Source organism: Eulemur rufifrons, chromosome 1 (genome assembly GCF_041146395.1).
Source record: "Eulemur rufifrons isolate Redbay chromosome 1, OSU_ERuf_1, whole genome shotgun sequence".
NCBI classification, from domain to species: domain Eukaryota; kingdom Metazoa; phylum Chordata; class Mammalia; order Primates; family Lemuridae; genus Eulemur; species Eulemur rufifrons.
Genome location: NC_090983.1, coordinates 81,354,068 through 81,372,393, shown reverse-complemented (window position 1 = coordinate 81,372,393; position 18,326 = coordinate 81,354,068). Strand labels below are relative to the sequence as shown.

General features: G+C 32.4%; 1 protein-coding gene across 2 annotated transcripts in view; it reads right to left on the bottom strand.

The window, feature by feature from the left end:
- Window positions 1–18,326, bottom strand: part of LRP1B (LDL receptor related protein 1B) — a 1,768,615-nt gene that overhangs the window by 252,141 nt on the left and 1,498,148 nt on the right. For both annotated transcript variants that reach the window (XM_069473041.1, XM_069473049.1), the window contains exons 51-55: window positions 16,113–16,232; window positions 11,612–11,740; window positions 8,536–8,658; window positions 5,330–5,470; window positions 3,994–4,181 (exon numbers count right to left, since the gene is read on the bottom strand). In XM_069473041.1, the coding sequence (XP_069329142.1) occupies window positions 3,994–4,181; window positions 5,330–5,470; window positions 8,536–8,658; window positions 11,612–11,740; window positions 16,113–16,232 (701 nt within the window). The remainder of the gene's footprint in view (window positions 1–3,993; window positions 4,182–5,329; window positions 5,471–8,535; window positions 8,659–11,611; window positions 11,741–16,112; window positions 16,233–18,326) is intronic.

Here is an 18,326-nt window from a genome sequence, read left to right as displayed (position 1 = left end):
AAGGCATTTGTGGGAAATTCTACTATACTAATTTTCATAAATTGAATGAAATAAAATAATAATTATTTGTATTTTCGAAGATAAAAGGTGTGAGATTTGCCTATGTGTAATAGAAAATAAATTTAAAATGTTCTCACCTTCACTCAAAATAATTTTGTGAAAATGAGATTTGTATATATTCAATGTAATCTTAATTTTTTTCATTATTCAAAATGATTTCATGTTTCTTGACTTACATTAATTTTGTAGGAAGATATAGCTACCAGAAAGAAATATAGCTATCCAAACTTTTTCTATTATTCTCAAGAAAATTTCTTCACAGCTTTTTAAGTGATGTTTGACAAATATTGGTTATTTTATTTCTAACGTACACATCAGAACTTTTTTCCTTCCCAGAAGTACATTTATTTTTACATGGTAAATTATCCTTCCCATCAAAATAAGATTCTTGCTTTAGTTAAATGTTATTACTCCCTTTTGAATAGTTAGATACATTATATTTGTTTTACCGCAAACGTGCAAATTATTCACAGTCCATAAGGTCTGAATTTTGCTTTTGTAAGCAATTTTCATTTTATTGCAGAATATGGAGGATGATTTCTTGTCATGTTCTGCTGATATTTCAAAGATAAATAGGTTACTGAGGAGTTTTCCCCATTCCTTAGAACAGAGAAACCTAGAAGCTGACATTTTTTCTCTTGAAATGGTATAAGCATTTTGTGGTATATAAGGCTTTTACTTGATTTCTCATCAATAAATTTTCATATATATTTGTGAGCAAAATACATATATATGTATATATCAATACAATATGTAAAATATTTGATTTGAACCTTTGCTTAAATCTTTTATTTATGATTGGTCTTGTTTACCTCAATAGATAGGCTATTTTATTTATTCTTGTTTACCTCAATAGATAGGCTATTTTATTCATTAGCTTTGACGTGTATATATCTAAGAACATGATTAGCAGCAATTCTGTTAAGTATCATATACATACACTTTTTGAAGTATTAAAGACTTTTGAATTATTTGTCTATTCTAGCAAGAATTCTCAATTCATTCCATAGCCCCTTGAGAATAGACAAAGGGAATGCTATTATTTTAAACGTATCAATAAAAACAAGTATTTCTGTGTGAAGAATCTTTCAAAGTAATTAAAACAATATGATTTAACATGGTTTTCTGGATGATATATTCTTTTACCAAAAGTAGTTTTCCCAAATATGGTATTGCTGTGCACCAAGTATTTCTTATATGTAGGCTTTTAAAATAATATTAAAGCTTATTTTTGATGTCATATCACAAGGTATCCATTTGATATTCTATAGTTTTTGTACTTTACTACCAAGCTTATGACAGACATTAAATACACACAGATAAACACAAGGCTAAACACAAAGAGATCTATTTTGACATTTATCACAGCTGTGTATGTGTATATGCATGTATGTCTCACTTAATAACAGGGATACTTTCTGATAAATGTGTGATTAGGCAATTTAGTCATTATGTGACCATCACAGAGTGTACTTACACAAACCTAGATGGTATAGGCTACTACATACCTAGGCTCTGATGGCCTATTGCTCCTAGACTACACACTTGGCCATTGTAATGTAACGATGTTTGTTTGTCTAAACATGTCTAAGCTTAGAAACGTACCATAGGGCTGTATGGTTTCATAGTCCTACGGGACTGTTAGAGCCGGATTCCCTCGGCCCCGGGAACAGAATGACAGAGTCACTGAGGCTGCAAAAGGCAAAGGAGTTTATTGACTAGCTAGCTAGGGTCCAAGCCCCGAGCACCAACGCAGTGGTCTCTTTCCATGGGTAGGGACCCCGCGCAGCGGGAGTACATGTCTTTTATACTCTTTGCTGGAATTCCTTACAGCCAGTTACTTCCGATAAGGGGACATACGCCCTTCACAAGCTTGTTTACGTGTTGATCAGGCCTTGGCCCCCTTATCAGGAAGCAACTCGCGGTTGTTTTTCTCTAACTGCATTGGAGCATGTTTTTAGCTCTCTGTCACAACCAAGCATTAAGCAAGCAAGCCTTGTATACAAAAGCGGAATTTGGCTGTTAGCTATAAGCAAAACAAGTCATCACAGAATTAACTAAAATATTGTTTCAGTCCTGTTCTACAGGACCATCATTGTATATGTGGTCCATCACTGACCAAAATGTCATTATGTGGTGCATGACTGTATTTGTAACAGAAATAAGAATCATTTATAAATCTATGACTTAAAATTTTAACTAGCTACCTTCAATCACTCTATAATATATTCTTGATGAATTCAGGAAACATTTTTTGCTGATTGGCCATATCACCAATATTTTTTGCTGTTCCACTGGGCTTTAAAATATTTATTGCCAAAATTATTTGATGCATACTCAGTTCATTAAGGGATACTCTGGCTCATTTGCTTTGTTTCCTTCTGCTATAATATATTGTGAATGAGTACATGTATGTTTGAAGTTTGTAAATTTAACCACTTCTTCCTCATACAATAATATTGGGCCTAAAAAACATATTTTATAAATCTTGCTTTCTTGATATTTTGATATTTCTGCAGAAGAGAATGATTATTGTGGCTCTTAGGTTATATCTACATAAAGTAAAATGCTGATCAACCTACCTAAGTTAATCATAATACCAGAAATTCAGAGATTAAAAATAATAAATTAATTCTTTAGCTGAATTTACCATTATGTAGAATGGCTTGTCATAGAATGTTAAAGCTGGCAATTAGAATAACTTAGCATCTTTGGGATATTATAGATTCTTTCTCCAGCATCCTTTAAAGAAAGTCAGTTGGCTACTGCTGAAACACTTTAGTGGTGATATGTGAGGCAGGTCATCCCAGTGTAGAGTTCTAATGTCAGAAATTGTATTGAATTGTATTGAACATAATCTGACTCCCAACTCCTAATTCCAGCCTTCCAAACAACACAGACTTGGTATGCTCCCTATTCTAGTACTTCCTTTATAGTATTTGAACACAACTAACAAGTCATCTTTGCTTCAGATAAATCTCCTTCAGAATACACGTGCTCCAGACCCCTTACACTTCTGAATGCATAAATTTGGATACACTCCAATTTGTTAAGTTTCTTCTTGACAAAGTGCCATGTCTCTATGTGCACAGTCCCTCAGGTGGGTTTTGATTGGTGTAGATCTCAGTAGAACAAAATCTAACCCCTATAATGATCCTAATTGGCATTAGACTGCCTCTGTGTTTTAAAGGAGCCATGCCCTATTGCTAATTCATACAGAGCTATTGCTCAGTTTAAAAATGCTAATTTTCAAATGAATTGCTCTTAATGAGATTTTCCCATAGTTACATAATCAATTTTAACCTAATATACAACTTTTCATTTCAATATTGTATTAGTTTGCATCTACCATTCCAACATACTGGTAAGAGATGTTTTTAGAAGCTATTGCTGTCAATCAATTTTGTGGTGAATCAAACTCTTCAGGGGAATGGTAGCAACAAAAATCAAGTAAGATATTAGGCATGATTTATTTTTAGTGTACCCATATTCAGTCCTAATAATTCATGTTTTCTGGGGATTTTTTTCCTTCTTGTTTATATGAAAAATATTTTATTCCCCAGTATTTGTAGTAAATTAATGATTAGCCCATTCTACTTCAAAGATATACAAGAGGAAAAATGAGGGAGGAAATGGAAACTTAAGAGTGGCATACATATTTATACAGCTATTAACATAGTAATATCGTCCCTAATACTGGTTTTCCCTTGTTTATTTTTTTCTGGGTTCTCTCAATATATTGAAAAATATTTCAATTTGTTTTGTCTTTTGAACTATATTTTCTCAACTTTTATACCACATTATTATATAGACACTCCCTATGGTTTTAACATTTGATACATTTTAAGTTTTACTGCTATATTGGATTAAATAGTTTTCATTATCTCAAATTCTAATATAGCAAATGATTTGTTATTTTTGATGAGTGCCTACCTTGTAACTCACTGGAAGGTCCTGGCAATCTTGAGAACATCCACTGACTTTCTTACTCAAACATTCATTTATATGGCAGTTTCTCTCATCTGAACCATCACCACAGTCATCCTTATTGTCACAAAGACCTCCATTGGAAATACACCTGCCATTTTTGCACATAAAAAATGAACTGTTGCATGACTGTTCTGGAAAAAGAAAATAAAACAAATGGACCATAAAGGGCATGCCATTGTTTTACACTACAATTTGTAGAAAACATTCAGAAATATGGTAACATGTCTGTCAAAAAATTATAATAAACATAGCTACATTTAAAATGCTTTATATATCCAGTGTAATATTTTATACATAACGTACAGAAAACCATGGGTAAATTTTACTTTTTTGTTCAACACTTATTGCAAATCTACCTTTACCATAAAATTAACAATCAAAATAAACATCTATAGTAAAATCAATGGACCATTTCTGGTTGTCGCATATTGTGAAGAATGAATGAGTTCAAAAGAATAATGATAGTTTGACATTTCCCTCAAGCTATAGGTGTCTGAGAAATTATATGTCACTAAAAATTAAGAATCTAGAATAGGTATATATTTCTAAAATGTTTTCTTCCTGGAAATATAACACTGACATTTTGAAGTCAGGGAATAAAAAGGACAGTTGTGGTGAATAATAGTTTTTCCAAATATAGGTATGGAAAGGAGTTCAGGTCTTGTAGCTACACATGACCAGATGACTCAAACATTACTCATTATCATACAGGCTAAAAGAAAGTCTATTAACATGTAACCTACATGAGAAAAAAGTAGTTGAGCTTATTCTGAAATATATAACTATATATTCAGTATTTGAAAGAGTGAAGTAATATGTTGATCAAGTTTGTCTACAAATGTTCAAATGACATGCAATTTATTTCTTTTTGCCTAAGTATGAATAGTACAGACTATCAGTAAATTTTAACTTTTTCTTTTATGTTTGAATTTTCAAACAGGCTCTTACACTGAAATTATCCTCACATAAAATAATATATTAAGAAAAAAATGAGTTTTTGGCAGTGGGGAGAACAGGGTGATAGATTTGGCAGGATCATTGCCTCAAGTCTTCATATATTTGGAACAGACTTATGTTTCTAACATTAGCCCCAAAACATAGTTGATTACTAGGATCTTGCATGGTATCACTAGAAACATCATATTCTTAATAATTTGCATTTCCTTTCACTAAATACTAGCAAAAAAATCAGTCACATTTTTACCATTAAAAAAGAACTTTGGAATAAAAATAGTGTTTTTTATATATATATATATATATATTTTTTTTTTTTCTGTACCTGCAGTTTTGCACTTTGGATTTAAAGGTGCTTCATCAGAATGGTCAGGGCAGTCAAAGTCTCCATCACATTGCCACTGAGTATTTAGAACACATCGCCCATCAGCACAACTAAATTCTTCTGCACCACACTGTCGATATCCTAGAGACAAATTAAATAAACATTCTGATTAATTCACATTATACATATTCATTAAAAAGTCATCCTCTCAGTGCACACTATACCCAATTACTGTGGGTTACCCATGTCTCCTATAGGAAATGTTTCTCATTTCTTTCTGTGACAGTGATCATAGTTGCAAGAGATATTAGTGGTTTGGAAGTAGGACTAAGACCCAGAAAATAAAGTTGGAAACAAGGCCCTCATTGTTTCTAGGTGAAGAAATAAGAGAACAACACTTGACAATACCATCTCTCTTTAACCTTATATATATCCTAGTGATTTCTTGTTGAATGGAAAACAAAATGAAAGTTAACAGAATTAGCTTGATTAGGTATAGAATCAGAACACAAGGCTGAACTGATTCTGAGCTATAATGATAATTCTCAAAAGCTGTAATGTCATGTTTATGTTTGGGAAGCAGCATTCAATGTGTAAAGAAACTGTTAAAATGAGAAAAATTTAAAAGTCAATTTTTAGAGCAATAAGCACAGAAACTATTATAATTATCCTACATATTGATTCTCAGAGTCACTAAAAACTTTACTGAAATTATAGAATAAACCTATCATTTGCTAATGTTCATATCTATGTTTATTTGTAAGTAAAACTCACTTGATTTCGATATTAAGTTTTAGAATGGATTTTTTCCTAAGTTTGTCAACAATAAGAATAGCTGTTCCTATTAGAACTTTCTGATAAATCTGGGCAAATGTTTTATTTTGGGAGGGAGGAGGTAAGACTTTCATGGCTTAGAAAATAAACAAAATTTTAATATAAAAAGAACTTAATAATGAGTGTTTAATTAAAATTCTTATTATATAGGAATGGTAAAAACACATAGTTCTAATTCTCGGTTTCTTTAGCACTTTTTCCTTCCTTTTCCTCTTTCGCTAGCTCCTTCTCCTCAGTCAATAAGTACATTGATATTTCACCCAAACCAATAACAACAAAAATTCATCTACACACCCTTAATAGCACATTTCTCTTCTTCCCTATACTCCCCAATTTTGCTTCTCCTTATTTACCTCCAGTTCATCTTTGGTCAATCAAAATTTCATTTCTGCAACATATACCTTCTGAAATTCCTCTTAGAGATAACAAACACCAATGCCAAGTGTCAAATTCAAAAGTGTCTCAGACTCATATTTTCTTCACTTTTCTGCAGCATTTGATGCTTTTGACCACACAAACAGAAATAGTTTCCTGGCTTAATATTCATAATCTTCTCTCCTGAGCTTCCTTACAACCTAGATTTTGCTGTTCTCATCTTCTCTCCTCTTCCTCATGTTCCACCCTAAAATAGTGTTGGTGAAGCTCTAATTTCAATCTTCAGTCTCTTATTTCCTCATTTTCTTTCTACATTGTCTAGGTGTTCTCATTCCTTGTGATAGCTTAAATGTCACCTTTATGCAGATGGCCACCAAATTAATATTACTTGTCCTCATAGCACTTCTGGTCTTTAGAACTAAATTTTAAAATACTATATACTTTATGTGATTGTCTGATTAACACTTCATATTCAAAAGATCCACAGTAAATTCTTTATTACATCTCACATCTCATCAACAAAACTGGCTTTTAACCTCCTCTATTCCAAAGCTCATTAGTACCAACACCACCCAACAAGTCATCCAAGCTAGAATTCCCTTTTATCCTCCATATCCAATTGTAAATGAAGTCTGACTCCTTCCTTTCCACTCTTCCCAACCTGATTCAGAACCACATCATTAATCATCAGAACTATTTCAATAACCTCCTAACTAGTCTATTTTCCCTTTATGGCCCCCTTGATCCATGGCAGTATTTCTCCCACTCTGCTGAAAAGGATGTTTCTAAAACATAAATTTGACTGTGACATTCCATTACCCTGTTTCAAAATGTGTGCTGGTCTCTGAGAGGCAAAATAATTAAATACAATTTCTCTAACATGTATTTGAGATTTTTTCAAATCTAGCTTCAACTTAAGTTTTTAACTTCAACTTACCTCCCAGAAATTTAATTGTTATTCCTCAACCATGTCAATTTATAGGTGTTTGTAAATGCATATAGAATTTACTATGTGCCTGAAACTACTCTAAGCACTTTATAAATATAAACCCATTTAATTCTCTTAACAGCCCTAAGTGTTAAGCACTGTTATTACACATATTTTACAGATGAGGAAACTGGTAAAAGGAGAGCTGAAGTTACTTTCTCAAGGTCACATAGCCAGTAAGTGGCAGATTCAAAATTTGAACCCAGGCTGTCTTGATCCAGGGTCCATGCTATTAACCACAATGTCTTACTTTAGTATCTAAATATGATTTACTCTGATTCTTTGCTTCTATTCTGTAGTACCTTTTTCAAGAATTATTTTCTTAGCTCTGATGCTATGTATTGTGATCCTTATTCCAATTTGACAAATTATGGTATTATACTACATTATATTTCTGGTTTTCCTTTTTGTCTGTGCTTTCTCTAAGTGGGCCTCTGTCTCATTCACCTCCGTATCAACCAAATTCTGTGTCTGGTGGAAGGGAGATATTCAATCCGACATATCTCTGCTTCAGATTTATAATTTGAGTTATGTAGCTTTTAAAATACCATATTGAATGTAAAACTTAATGGTGAAATGATCATAAAAATTTATATCCACTGATTTCAATGAGATTCATATCAAAGACCGGGACCATACGCACTGCACAGGGAGGACAAGGGAGGGCACTAAATCTGTTGCCTTCCGTGGGCATATATAGAGTTCACAGCTTTTCATTGCATATATTTATTCATGTATATGCATTTAAATATTTTACAAAAACACTAGGTTCACATAAAATTTCAACTTTAACTGGGTGTCTTTAATATATTGACTTTAACATGAAAGCTATATACATGTATATATTATATATATGATAGGTAAATAATATATGTAATGGCAAGATAAATTTCATGATAATAATATTAAATTATAATTAGTGAATGCATAAAAAGACAAAGGAAAGAAAAATGTTACATATCCAATTTTTCTGATAATTCTAAATTGTATTCATTTTAGATGTACTCACCACACTGTAGTGACTCATCAGAGCCATCTCCACAGTCATCATCATGGTCACAAACAAATTGCTTGGGAATGCATGCTTTATTATGGCACATGAAAGTGTTTTCATCACATGTATTATTGGGAGCTAAGAAAGACATTGCAAATAATAAAATTAGATAAGCACATATTTTATCTTCTCCCATATGAGGAGTTTAGGAAATATATAAAATTATACCCAATAATTTATACTTATTCAGAAAAAGAAAACTTTGTTTAATGTCCAATATATCAAATAGGTTAATAATTGCATACATATTAGAATTCATGGATATGAATACATATAATTCTAAGTTTTAGAATAAATTCAGTTATTCTAGAATGATCCAGAAATCTCAAGCCACATAGCAATTTGTAAGTTTGCTGAAGGAGTAATTCAAATGTTCATATGTTAGAAAAAGATCTCTCAGCTAATAATATGACTGGGGATTTTTCTCTACTCAGGCCTACAGTAATGCTAGTAAAGTGGTAAAAATGTTTCTTCCTTGTGAAAAATGGACCTGAAAAAACCAAGTGCTGATGTTCATAATAGAAATGAAAAAAGAAAACCAAGAAGGCTGAGAAAGTTATTGTCTTTAAAAAGAAAATAAAACTTAGGGTGACTTCAAGAGTGGGGTGTTGAAGTAAGCAAATGTGAGACTTTTGAGATAATGAGCCTCACCACAAGTACTACACAAAATTAGGAATATTGACCCATGAAATGTAATATTGATCCTTTGGGAAGACTGATCCATGAAAGTAGTGCTCCACCAAGTGGGAAAAATGGTTGGTCCAAATGTGCAATAGAACTTCAGTAAAAATTCAAAAGAATATAACTTGTATAAAGGAAATAAACTTTAATATTCTATGCATAGAATCATAAGAGACTTGAGAGAATCATTTAAATTTTTTTAAAAAAATATTTAAAGAGTAAATGCTGTGGTAGGACTCAAGGTTTGGAATACTGCAAATGATAAGAATCTTCTGTATGTTATTGTAGAATACAGGAAAGAGAAAGTCTTTGCAGAAATTGGCTCTGCCACTTATATTTGCATACTTGGGGAAGCTATTTACCTTGTTGGTGCATCTGTTTCTTTATCTGTTTAATGGGGATAATAAAATCTACCTGACAAATTTCTGGTAAGGGCTAGATAAGGTATGTGAAGTGGATCTCATTTGAGTTATTCAGTAAATTCCTAAGTGCTCTCTAAACTCCTATCTATATTACAACCATCTTTGGCAGATTCCCTAAAATACTTCCCTACAATATTATAGGACTTCTATAATATAAATAACAGCAACTATCACAATAATTGGCATGTAATGAGTACCTGAAAAAACCTAGGTGCCTTCCATATTCTCCTTCCATGTGTCTTAATAAGCACTTTCCTCTCAATGGAATACCTTTATTTTTCGTTGTCTTTCAAGACTCAGATAATATCACTTTTTCTTGAAATCTTTCCGTGAGACTTCTAGGATTTTTTTACATAACATTTCTTTGTGATGACCTAGTATATTTTATATACATCATCCTAACACTTAAGATGTAGGTATTATTCTTTCACGTGCCTATCAGCTGCCTGCCCCATGCTGCCCCAGACTCCATAAACCAAGGAATCTCTGCTTTCATCTCAGTAATTACCAACATAGAGTAGGTAAAACAAAAGAATTTTTTAAATTGAATCAGGTATAATTTATTTTCAATGAATTTATTTTTTAAAACTATATGGAAGCCACATAGGAGCTGCATTAACAATTAGTCTGTGGCAATCAACGTAAAACTCAGAGTTACTCAATAACTCCTCTAACTTTGAACTATATGACAGCTTGGATAACTCAAGTGAATTATGCCAATTCTAATACATGAATTAATCTTTAAAACACTGAGCAACAGTGACTTACTTGGCATTAACACTTTCAGGTCACTTGAGTACAATTTGCTGCATTTTAGCATAATTTACTTAATAGTACCCATGTGGTCCACAAGTGTTAATATGCCTCCCAGAGTGTTAACTTGCTACAATAGCAACAGCATACTGGGACCATCTGGATCCTTGAATTGATGCATAATCCTTTATTATGTAGCCCTCAGTGGCCCCATTGACCTTTACAGACACACATATCAGTTTCAAGATCACAGTGAATTATTCTACAACAATAGTATGAGTTCTGTGCAAATAGGCCTGCCTCAAAGTTTTCTTTTTTCTTTCCTGCTCTTACTATCCCTTGTGTACACACACCTGCATACATACACACTTACATTGTGGCTTCAAATACAATGCTTTAAAGACAGGAAGACAGGCCATTGGAGAGATGATTGGCAGAATTCATTTTAATGAGCAGTATTCACAGCACTATTTCTGATAAACTGCTCAGCCCAACAGACTCCCTACATAACCTTCAGATTTGCATTCAAATAATCATTCCCTTCATCCTCCTGATCATGCAAAGGAATTTAGATAAATTTTTGCCATTGAGTAAGTCCCTGAAAATTTCCTGAGATGACCTTGAGTCAGAAACTTAGTAAATTGCCTGACCTCCAAAGGTGTTCCTCTGACTCCTGAGCTTCATTCAGCTATATCCATACTATTTTTCCCTGACCCAAGGGTTAATACCCTATCCATAGGACTAATCGGTGTTTACTGACCTCCCGATCAGTAGTTATTTAGGATCAGAAAGCCATTTACAGAGTATCTGTAATAGGCAATCTAAAAGCCACCGTGGAGGGTGGTGATGGAAGACGTGAAAAATACCAAACCTACCACACTCACACACACACATAGTGTAGTTATGTTATCTCAGAAGTGAAATGATAAATCTGTGCTCATCAAAATGGTTTTAAAATGGGTAATACCACTGTGTATGTTTGAAACACTCTGAACAGCAGTGAAAGGGGTTGTAGAACTACTATGATAACAGCCTCCCACCTGATTAGGTCTAATGCTATAGGTCCAGGAATTGGGAAAGTAATGGAAAGTATGATATGGTAAGTCTACAAAAGCAAACATCCAAGGATTCTGCAGCAGTTTTCTTTGATATACAGTCTCAGCAAGTGTTCATACCACAGCCGGCTGTGGAAAGCTCATCGCTTCCATTTGGACAGTCCCTTTCACCATCACAAAGCCAATGTCGGGGCACACAGGCGTGGGAGCCCTGGCAGCTGAACATGTCGGCAGCACAGGTTACGGCACCTGAAACCCAAAGGAAAAAATGCCGTTAAGATCACTGCGTGTCTTCTGGAAAATGTCTACCATTTATATTTCCTATAGTAATGAGAGAAAGCAGAAGAATGTTTCTTATAAGGAAGAGACCATAGTTATTTGGAATCATAAAACATTTTTCTTTACCTGTAGTTGTCTACACATTTTTGTGGAAAAATTCATTCTTTCCTAATTACAAGTGTTATATTTCTTAAAACTACATGGTAGAAAATAATATCTGTTATCCTTATGAAATGTAGCAAAGCACAGAAATATATCATATTAATAGAATTGTAAATAAGCCGAGATAAGGTTTCAAAAGAACTGAATCTTTAAGAATAATTATAATAGTAATAATAAGACCATTTTTATTGCTGACCATGTGCTAAGCCCTTAACATACTATTAATAACTCATTTAATCCTTTCAATAACCTCATCCGATAGAACTATTATTAGCTTCATTTTACAGAAAAGGAAACTGAGGCTCAGAGAAGTTAAAAATCTTGCAGAAAGTCGTGACACAGGGTTCCATACAGTGAACTCAGAGTCCAGAACCCTTCTTATTACTAAGGACCTTCTTTTCTTAACCAGTAATGTCATTATTGTTAGTCTTCACCTTGGGTTGCTGAAAAGAATAAATGCATAGATATTCCCTTTGTTTTTATATACTTAAAACAATTGCCCTACCAATGCACTCTCCCTTTAGTTACATGATACTGTTTCTCAAATGTATGCAACAAAAAAATGTGTGTTGACTTTGACTATAAATTCACAGGGTTATATAGGTGGTTTCTCTTTTCTTCTCCTTATATGAGCATAGAGTAGTCATACATCAAATGACTCTTTCTCATGATGTTTTCCTAGCCCCTTGTACAGTTATACTTACTAAATGCTTGGTTTGCTTGTCAATGTGTTTCTTTATATAAAATACTTGTTAAGTGAATCAGTAGCATAACCACCAGTTTAACTTGGTTTAATTTTCACTTTCTCATGACGTAAAGCTGCCCAGAATAAATGCTAAACATCATATTTTTTAGAATTATTAAAAATAGTTTACTATGTCCAGGAAGAAAATGAGCAGCTGGATTGATGGAAAATGTTTGTTTCTAACCATTTCAAGTAATGACCAGTTGATTTAATTAAATTATCATCATCTTCTTCCATTTTAGCCACAGAGTTGTTAGGAGTAGAAAATGCAATGCAATGTTTTTAATATGGTTGGCAGTGGAGTGTCAAAATAAAACCCACTGGGCATCTTCTCCATCATAAATATATCTGCCCCTGACATATACCTTAGTCTGGATTAAAGGATGGCAAGTGAATGCTGAAAAGTCCCCAGATAATTCAGATTTGCCCATTTGATTGAGCATCAGTGCTTTAATAGAATGCAGTTTAATATGGTGTCTATTACTGGTAGAAATAAGAAAATAATCTATTAAATAAATGTTGCTTTCATTTAAAAATTAATTTACTTGCTGATTATTATATCTTTAGCACCTTACATAATAATACTCTTTCAACAAAAAATACTTTTGTATTATTCCTCCCATGTATCTTTTCAAGCTTGTCATAAAAACATAAAGTGTCATTTTACTATTATATTCTCAATTCAATGCTTTAATTTTTGTAATATTTTTATTATTTAGCTTGAAATTTTTTTAAACTACTTTCTACTAAGGAAGTTTTGATAAATGTAGAACTCCTTGTCTACAGCCATATTATAACTCATATTTGTTCCCAAAGTAATCATAATATTAATAGAAAGCGCCCTGACTTGGCAGTGGAGAAGTTTAATTCTGTATGACCTTGGAGAAGACTCATGTCTGAATTTCTCTATCTTTAAAATGATAGGTATGACTAGATAATTACTAAGATATCTCAAGCTATAAAATAGCATTAGGCTCTTTGCAGCTAATTTTCTGGCTCCCTTGATAGTGTTCAACAGACTCTGTGTTAAGAACATGCCAAAACATTACAGTCAATTGGGAAGAAAATGGGCCAAAGGAAAAAATCCATGGCTTCATTCCATAGTTGCCACTGCCATCTGGAGACATATTGCCTCCTCAGGGAAAAGAGTCCCAAGGGAAAATAAAGACAAGCTGATGGAATTCCACTAGATCCATCTTGTGCTACTACTCAGATAGTAATATGTGATTGGTAAGAGTTACTATCCTATTTAGTATTTTAGAAACCTGAATTATGATGATACCTCTGTCATCACTAATTAGCTGAGTGACCTCAGGCAAATTTACTAATCTTTGTGAGTGTTTCTATTTTTCACTATCAAAAGATGAGGTGAACTAGACATAGTTTTCAAAATGGGATCCTCAATATCCCAAATCAGAATCATTGTGTGATTATTAGAAAAGAATGTGTTTACACTCCACATCAGAATATTTGCAGGTGGAGAATGACAAACTAAATACTTTTAACAAATTTCTGAGAAGGATATTTTGTACATTAAAGGTTGGTAACAACTGAGGTAAATTATTTGTAAGCTTCCTTTCCTATTCTAAAATATTAAGCTCAGTTCATTGACTGATGTTTGGTCTAAAGTGGTATTTTTTTAAATGTGTCATAAGCTTGGTAGTTAGTACATAAAATACAGATGGTAATTAAATAAATTTGGTGTTTTGATAATAGGTAAAAATGTCCATTACCACTTTAATCTTTTATAAAAAGCATTATCAGGGCACTGATATATATCCATACACGTGATACTAACACTTTGACAGAAGGAGAGAGGTAGGAGACATAAAACAAAAAAAAAGAATGGGAAAGAACTCCTGAATATCGTGCACATTGGTTATATTAAATGACCACGATAGTTACATGGACATATTTTTTTGTAACCCTCTAATAGGCAAGGAATCAAAGAAATAAAGAGTAAAACGATCACACCATTTTAAAATGCTGATGTGGGAGAACTCAACTCTGTGAGGCTGTAGAGCATTGCCCTTCTATTACACTGTGTCCCCTTAGAAGGTACAGAATTATCAATGACCATTTAGCATAAGGTTAAACAAAAAGTCAAAAGCAAGATGATTTCAGAAACTGGAAATATACTCATTCAATTGTAAATAGCCAATCACTTTGTTAAAATTAAAGAAGGATTTAATAGCAAAGAGAAACAAAGTAGTTAAAGAGACTGGTCAGTCGTCTAAGTGGTTACTAATTTTTTTTTATTTATTTATTTTTTGCTTTCAGAGGCTTTTGATAGTGATCTTTATTTATATTTATCTGTTGTATAACTCTAATTTGTTTCAGTTGTGTAAGTAAACAGTAGATTTGGGGTGGCTTAAACACAAGAAAATAAATTGCCTACTTTCAGGACTATCTTCAATATCTTCAATTTTATATTATGTACAGAGAACTTCAGTTTAGCTGGAGTACTATAAAATACCACCTCTGTCTGTCTAAATAGCAGGCCACAACCCCTGAAATTTAAAAGATATGTTAAGAATCTTTAATTCTATACATGCACCTTATTCGATGACTCAGGTACATTGCTCTCTACAATGGGAACACTAACAGCTCCCAACAAGGGCTGACGTAATGAGTAAAGGATATATAGCTATAGATACATAACATAGAAACACATTTGATAGATAAATAGACAGATAACAGACAGATATGCAAATAAATTAGTGGGATGCCTGGCCAATTATAATAAATTTATGGAGATTAGCTTGCTTCCTTCTTTTATTCCTTAGGAAATTCAGTTAATAATTATATTTAAGGTATTTGTTAAATATATGTGATTATTAAAAAGCAATTACCCTGGTTTTGTAGTTGACATATAGTAAGTAAACGTAGATATTTGACACTAATACCTCTAATCCTATAAAGCTGAATTTTAAAGTGGTTTATAAAGCCATATACAATGGCCACCTTCCTTTACTTCTCACTTAAAATAATTCAGTAATAATTGTCACTATAACAGACATACACACACGCATAAACAGCATGTGTGGCTTGTGGTAGTATAAATTAGGTCACTAATTTTGGAGGACAGTTTGGCAATACACATCAAGTGTCATTAAAAATGTTTTGATTATTTGATCCAGTAATCTCAATCACTGATATTTACTCCAAAGAAGTCACTGAAAACTATAAATAAAATGTACAAATGCATTCATTATGATAATATTCAGGAAAAATCCTAAATATTGACTAGAAACTGTATATATAAAAATAAAAGAATAATAGTTATTGTGAAAATAATAAAAACAGCAACATAGAAATGTATGCATAAACTTTATGTTAATTTTAATAAATTAGAAAACAAAATTGTGCATATGCTCTAAAATGATAGCACATGTACAATGTTTAAAAATTGAGAACACAAAAGAAACTACTCACCACAAATGCTATCACTTTCATCTAATCCATCTCCACAATCATCCTCTCCATCACAAATCCAGTGCTTAGAAATACATTTTTGTGCAGAACAAGCAAATTGGTTCCAAGAGCAAGAAGAATCTAGAAAACAACAACAAAAAAATGTTTGTTTCATGTGCAAAAGGAAAATAAATTGATTGAGACCAGCACACAACAGATCTGAAAAAATGAGAAAGTTCTTCCTTAGACTTTGCTAAAATCAATCACCCTATGATAAAAGAAGCCAAATTCCTCTTCTCTATGACAATTCTATAAAATTTTGACAACAGCTTGCATATCTCCTCTGTGCTTGCAGGTTATACAACTTCTCTTTCTTCAATGTGATGTTATGGGGCTTGCCTTTGAGCTAGTCATGATTCTGATCATCTTCCCCTTAGTATAGTTGAATTTGTCATTTAGAAAAAGTGTGTGGTGCACAGATGTAAAATAAATATTGCAGGTGTGGTTTAGTCATTCTTTTTAGTTTTTAATCTATTGTTGAATGAACAGAGAGAAGATTGAATCCAAAGCAAAGTAACAAAATGGTGGACTGACCAGCAAATACGTTTGTTTTTAAAGGTAAGGTGACTAAGGAGGTTTTAGTTTGATGACAAGTCAACAGTTTCATACATATACATACTTATGTGTTGATGTTTTTGTGTTGCTCCCTTGAAAACACTTCAGTTTGTTATACCTACTAATAGTACCCAAATTAATTAGCATAGTGGGTGATTTTTTATTGCCAAATTGTGTAATTGTAATAATAGAATTCTCCATTTATTTGTTTATTTCCAGTGCCAACTTTGCTATTCCTGCCTCCTCCTCCAGCTACCCACTCCACCCGGCATATTTATGACCAGGAAACATCCAAAAGTAAAACCCTCCCAATTGTATGTGCACAAAATATAAATTATTATAAAGATAACAATTTTGGTTTTGATCCTACAAACAATTTAAAAACATCCAATTTCTAAAAAATATTTAATTTGCTGACCTGTGAAAAGAGAGAAATTTAGAAAATTGGGGTCTGGAAAAATACAATTAAAGAAGATACAATCATATAATGGCTCCCTGTTCAGAAACTATGAATCCACATAAACTACTTTTGAAGTTCTCTGTTAGTCTTGTTCAGAATCTGGCTCTAATGTAAAGATGTATAGCATCTTAATCAAACAAAATGCACCTTCACATTTCATGATGACATTTACTTTTAGCAGAGTTTGACATTTCATGGAAGATCCATCTTTAATCTTTTTTCTACTCTGTCTATTCACCAAAGTGTATGTTATTTGTGTTAAAAGAAAATAGTGAATATATGCTTTGTTTTCCTATAGGATATTTCTCTGGACTGCAAATCACAAAATCCATAAATTTAATAAAGTAAATTTTAAAAAGCTTTCTCACCTTGACAACGAAGTATGAAATAAAATATATATACACAGAAATTAGGAGATGGGGGTGAAGAATAAGAGTTTAAAGAGGTAGAAATTTAAGTATATTATTAAGTTATACATGTAATTAACCTAAAATTTTAGAATAAGGATATTCAGTCAGCCCTCCATATCCACAGGCTCCACATGCATGGATTCAACCAACACAGATCAAAAATATTCAAAAAGTAAAATAAAATAAAAAATAACAATACAAAAAAAATACAAATAAAAAATAAAATAGTATAATAACTACTTACACAGCATTTATGTTATATTAGGTGTTATAAGTAATTGAGCGATACTTTAAAGTACAAAGAAGGATATGTAAATGCTAGGCCATTTTATACAAGGGACTTGAGCATCCGTGGATTCTGGAATCCACCGGTGTCCTAGAACCAGTCCCCAGATACTAGGAGACCACTGTAATTGTCAATAGCAGGTAGGGGAAGTATAACAGGCAATGTGTGTCAAATTCTTATTTTTCATTGCAGAGAGTAAATACATTAAAAACTACCTAAATGGAATAAATCTGGAAATGAAGGTCTATCATTTAGATTGTTAGAGGTAACAACTCAACAAATACAGAAAAGATTAAAAGAAACAGCTAAGACAGAAGATGGTTATTCTTCATTATAAGATCTGTTTTAATTTTTACCATTTTTATTATGTAATAAAAATGAAAATTGATGTAAAATTCAATTAGCAATATTTTTATGAAATCCATATATAAGAAAATATCAGCATGCAAATAATAATATGGTTT